The sequence below is a fragment of the Pelophylax lessonae genome (assembly GCF_965119305.1).
Source record: "Pelophylax lessonae genome assembly, chromosome: 6".
NCBI classification, from domain to species: Eukaryota; Metazoa; Chordata; class Amphibia; order Anura; family Ranidae; genus Pelophylax; species Pelophylax lessonae.
Window position 1 is genome coordinate 200383319 of NC_138773.1, and position 6000 is coordinate 200389318.

General features: G+C 38.0%; 1 protein-coding gene across 1 annotated transcript in view; it reads left to right on the forward strand.

Annotated features, from left to right (window-relative positions):
- The window catches only part of FASTKD2 (FAST kinase domains 2), an 89121-nt gene extending 83706 nt beyond the window's left edge, over positions 1–5415 (forward strand). The window contains exons 9-12 of the mRNA XM_082262021.1: positions 804–989; positions 2707–2809; positions 3361–3475; positions 5220–5415. Of these exons, the coding sequence (XP_082118147.1) occupies positions 804–989; positions 2707–2809; positions 3361–3475; positions 5220–5369 (554 nt within the window). The 3' untranslated portion in view covers positions 5370–5415. The remainder of the gene's footprint in view (positions 1–803; positions 990–2706; positions 2810–3360; positions 3476–5219) is intronic.
- The last annotated feature ends 585 nt before the right edge of the window (positions 5416–6000 follow it).

A 6000-nucleotide genomic window follows, 5' to 3' on the forward strand; every position in this document is an offset into this window, starting at 1 on the left:
AATTGGACAAAAAATATGTATGTAACAACACATTTTTATGAACAAATTAATGTTGATTACAGCCATATACTGTTACCACTGACATTATTTTTATTTACTTCAGAATCGGTAAAAAAATCCTTGATAAAGGCCGCTACAGGCCGAAACATGTCGGAAATACCGATCAAGCCCGTTCTCTGCAATCATTCCTAATCTTGGATATGAGGAGCAGCAGAACAGGACCAATTATCAATTGTTTCTTTAAAGTCACTCAATTCACGTTCAACACAACTTATTATTCTTCTTCACTATCACTATGGGACTGTACCCATTTATTCACCTATGTTATGTATAAAAACCTCAACATGGAATAAATTTCTATTTTTTATGTAAAATTGTACTACTTCTGTGTATTTGTTTACTCCTGCCCTTAAAATCCCATACTGACTTGAGGCACCACAGACCGACATACTATAACCCTGGGATGGTGGCAGAAACTACTTTTTCTATCCAGTTCAGATCCAAAAACCTTCTCTTTCAACCGAAATAGAAGGGACAATGTTAGACAAGATAGTGTTTTTTTTTTTTTTTTTTTGTTTTTATGAAAAGTCTTGATGTGCATATAAATAAACCTGCCTACATCTCTAAATTTAATAGTGAATGTGACAGGTAGTTTTCACTAAAGATAACCTCTGGCTCATTTACTAAAGGTAACCTCCGGATCTTTTCATCTTAATTCCAGTGGCCTAGATTTGTAATAGATCTAATTTGAGGCATTTATTGCAATCATATTATTGAATCCTCTATATTTTTTTGTTTTTCAGACCCCAAAGAACAAAGCATTCTTGCGCACATTAACCTGTGTTTGATGATGAATAAGCCCTGTTTAAAGAAAGTTCCCCCTGCAACCGCTGAAGACTTTCAAACTTTACATACTGACATGAAAAACTTTATTAAGGATCCAGACTTGTATCAGTACAGCTTGCAGATAGCCAATACTTACTACATTGGTAGGAGCCAGTGGCACATACATCCCTTTTCCAGAATTGGGGACCTGTTCACTCCAATGCATTTTGCTTTAATAAAATTTAAACTAATAAACACATTAATATGCATGTCAACACAAGACCCACAGGGACCCATGTTAATGCACATTGATGTGCGATATGATACATGTTGACATGTCAATATGCCAGTAAAAAGTGCAACAACAGTGTGTTTTAATGTGTTCCTGTTGTTGTCATTTGAAATCGCATTGAAGAAAAATGCATTGGTGTGAGAAGACCCATGTTTTTACAGCTTCACTATTTTGTCTTATTTGGTTGTCTTTCATATATCTCTCTGCCTCTTTGTTCCATTCTAGCATGAATCACTTAGGGCAGTGATGGTGAACCTTGACACCCCAGCTGTTTTGGAACTACATTTCCCATGATGCTCAATTACACTGCAGAGTGCATGAGCATCATGGGAAATGTAGTTCCAAAACATCTTGGGTGCCAAGGTTCACCATAACTGACTTAGGGCCTTTATTCAGGCCAAGTATGGAGCCACCAAGGTGGCAAAATTTGGAACGTCGTCGATAGTTCCCAGTGGTACATAGAAATGCATGTACTTGTCTTTTTGAGAAAGAATGGGGTCAGGATGGTATAGCTTCTATTTTACTGATTTGTGGTTTTACCAGCCCTCTCCCTACATTGTACCAAGGTACCTTGCTTCCTCCATCCCTACACTGCATTTCTATGGGGGTTTCCCTTTAAATATGTTATGGATTTTAAGGGGAGACCCCTTGCAAAAAAAAAAGAAAATGGGCAGGGTTCCCCCCCTTTGGATCTGGTTTAGGATTTTATGGGGGAGCACCACGCTGCCAAAATCTATACCAGTCCCTTAATTTAAGCATGCACCCGGACTGGCTAGGAAACAGGGTAGTAGGGGGAGTGTGCAGAGATTTTGATGACATAATTGCCCAAATATGGCCATGACCAGATTTGGGTAATGGTATTGCCTGCCTGCCCCTCCTAGCACCAGTTGCAATATTTGGGGGATTAGCTGACACCAAAAAGTTTGTTGAAACATTGTATTTATTGTGAACTTTGTAGGCTTGTCCACAGTTGCATGAAAAAAAAAAATGTAATAGCTGTAGACGCTATGACTTTAACACAAACCAATCAATATACACATACTGGGATTTTTTTTTTTTTAACAAAGACATGTAGCCGAATACATTTTGGCCTAAATTTCTAAAGAAGTTTGTCTTTTTTACTTTATTTTTTATTGTATTTTTTTTTAGTAGAAAGTAAAAAAAATATATATTTTTTTTTTTACATTTTCGATTTTTTGTGTTTTTATATAGCAAAAAAAAAAAAACCCAGTCATGATCAAATACCATCAAAAAAACTCTATTTGTGTGTAAAAAAACAATTCAAATTTTGTTTGGGTACAGCGTTGCATGATAGCACAATCGCCAGTTAAGGTAGTGCAGTACCAAACTGCAAAAAATGACCTGCTCATGAAGGGAATAAAATCTTCCGGAGCTTAAGTGGTTAAAGGTTTATCAATTCAGGTTATATTAAAATTGTTTTAATACAGGATTACTCATGCAGAATGTTTAAAATACATTATACTCAAAACGTGTACAAAAATTCTGTTTCTGTATTGAATAATTTAATGTGCATTTAATCGTGCAATGGTTTAATCGCGCTAAGAACTTTTTTTGGACTGTTTTTCTAGATTTTGTGTTGGCTTTGGATACCCAAGACAACAAGCTGGTTCCTGTAGGTGACCTACAGACAGACAACCTAGAGATAACTGACAGCCTAGAAAATGTTGTTCGGTAAGAAAGGATAACGGTTAACTGCCATTTGTTATATTTTAAAAATAAACCTGCTCTACAAGCAATATGGGATCTGGCTGACTTCTGAAAATGCCAGTTGTATGCCTGCTGTGCTGATAATTTGGCATTACTTTGAGTCATTAATCCATCACAAGTATAGCTATCAGGAAAGTTGATGAAAATCAGAAGTCCTTTATGCATACTTGTTGCAGGGCAGTGGCTCAGAGGATCAGAGTGACAGTCGGGTAACTAGCATTTTCAAAAAGGAAGGTCAGCGATGGCCCTACTGCATGTTTCTGTCATTTAAAGTGAATATCATGCCAGGCACAGTAAAGTTTGCTTAGCTCCCATCCACCAAAGATCATGTGTTGAAATGATTCTTCTTTCCAGCACAGAGAAGTACAGGTGTCAAGAAATCTGTTAGTAGATGCGCTTTGCATAGTATCAAAAAAAAAAATCTCCCTAAAGTTCAAAAGGTGCTAAACACAAGTCTAAATGCAGGTTCATGATTAGGTTAAAGTTAATTTAATTTTTTTAATTTTTATTTACAGTATTGCTGTATTGTGTTGTACTCCAAATGCATTTGCTTTGGGCACACTTCATCCACTGGGGAAGCTTGCCTTGAAGATCAAAGTTCTCCAATCTTTTGGTTTTTCTGTGGTGGTGGTGAGTTTTATTTTGTTCTTGATTGATTTGTTTATTACTGGTTTCCTTTCATTGTGCAGTATTCATTTTTAGATTCCTTGGGCTTATACAATGTATTAGCTCTTCCACTATTTGAAAGCATTGTAAAAGGATACTGTTGATTGAAGAGATACATTACCACTGTGAGTTCGTTGTGGGGAATCTGATGTTGTTTTAATGTGTGTTATGTAGCAGTAAGCAACTCCCTTTTCTATTTTCACCACTTTAGGCAAAGATTTATACTGGGAATTGTGTTTATTCCCATAATCTCTGTTTTAACTCAGATTACTTTTCATGCACACATAGACCTGAAGTGGTATTAAATTTAAGAATAAAATTGATCTCTTCTGCCATAAATTCTTCCTCCTGCCTATCGGCGGCAATGTAAACGCAGCCACACCTGCAGCTTAGAATACAATATGGCATCTGCTCTGTCCCGCGGTGATGTGACTCCTTTTTTTGCTATATAGCATTTTACAGGTCCTCCAAATTAAGAGTAGAATTAAGAACTGGAAACATCGTTATTTGGGGTTAAAGTGATCCTCAAGTTTTATATTTTTTATTTTAATAACTGACGTTATACTTATCTGCTCTGTAAATAGTTTTGCCACACCCTTTTCTTTTTGTTCCCCACCGGTGCTCCTAGCTTCACTCCCTTCACCAGTGCCCCCAAAAGCAAGCCACTTGCTATGGGGGCATCGGTGCATGTTCGCTCCTGAACCCCTCTTTATGCATCCGTAAGACACATAGAGCCGCTGGTAGGTCCTGCCCCCCGCTCTCTCCTCATTGGCTCACTGGCTGTGATTGACAGAGGAGAGTGAGACCTGGGACTGCTGAGGCTCCTGTGTACATAACTGGATTAGGAGGAGGTCAGGTGAGTATAGGAGGAGGGGCTGTGGGGGGGGGGGCAGCACACAGAAGGTTTTTTACCTTCATGCATGGAATGCATGAAGGTAAAAACCTTTAGCCTTTACAACCACTTTAATCTTGAGCACTGCGGGTTCTTTCTAACCTCAGGTGAGCTAAATTCACTCCTGTAGAGCATCCCATTTCTGTACATATATTCATCATGTATTAATAAACTCAAGAGCTTTCTATGTAGAATTGAAACCTTTATTGAGAGAAATCAGGATGCTGGTGTTGACCACCTCCTCCTGGAAATGCTAGTTGACTTGCTGCCCTTGGCTTTATTACGTTGAGTTACTGACCTGGAACAAGCTTTGAGACTTTGACTAGTAAATCAGACTGAAGCCACAACCCCTAAAATGAATACATATTCAGGGCCAGTGACTGCAAAAGTATCGAAACCATAGGATCAGACAACCAGTATTTTCCAAGAGAGATAGCAGTGGCAGCCTCAATATTTATTTTAGTGCAGGTTTCATTTCAAATCAGTGCTACAGTGATTTGATCATCTGGTGTTATTTTGCACATAGGGCAATGATTTACAGATTTTTATGACTATATTCAGCAGTACCTGTTTTTCAAGTGCACAAAATAACTGGCCCTGGATGTACATCTTTTTTTATTTATTTCATGCTGCCAAAAATTTTAACAAGCATACAATTGCTTGGCGCATGGCAACAGGTTCACTTTGAGAGGTGGTACATGATGTTTGGGTCTTGTCTTTAGTAAAAGGATAAGGATTTGCAGTGTGCCTTCCCGGCCAAAAGCCTCTTCTTCTGGTAGCAATTGTTGATGATTCTTTTGACTATATGTTTTCCAGGTCCCTGTGCACAAATTTGTAAGGATGACTGAAGAGAACAGAGCGGAATATTTAAGGACAATAATCTTCCAAGAACTATCTGATGTTCAAAATGCACTGGAGGACACCACAGATGAGGAGGACCTGCAGCAAACTCCCCATGACACATAAAGGGTTATTTTCGGTGGACATCTTTACAAATTGGAATGTGTCACAAATAATTAAAGAAAATAATTTATTCCATGTTATTTTCTGTCTTCTAGGAAGAAACTGTTGTAATTCACATTATACACTATATTAAACATGCTATTTTTATTATTTCTCTGTGGTTTCTTTTGTAATATTTCTTATGTTTCCAAGACATTTCATGATTGTTTGAATGTTTTTTGACCTGGGGTTTACCACAAAAAAAAACAACAATTTACATACACCCTCTGACCTCTAACCTTAAGAAATCGAATAATCTGGCACTAACACTGAACCCTTACCCTTCCCTTACCCAAGCCCTGAAACTTAATGCTCTGATAGTGTGCCTTCGCTGATTCCCCCTTTCACCCCTAGTCAACATGATAATAAAGCTATTAAAACCTTATTTCTCTTTCGTTCATTGACGAACACAGCCTCTTTTCATTCTTGACCATTGGGTTATACTACCCCTACAGAAGTAGGACACTAGGCAGAAAAAAACTTCTTGCTACACCCATGGGCAGTCCCAGAAGGGTATACTCCCTCTCCCTGTTATAGTCACTCAGTTTTTTTTTTTCTGCCTACTCAGGAGTAAGGACCTATTTCCTTGCTGGGA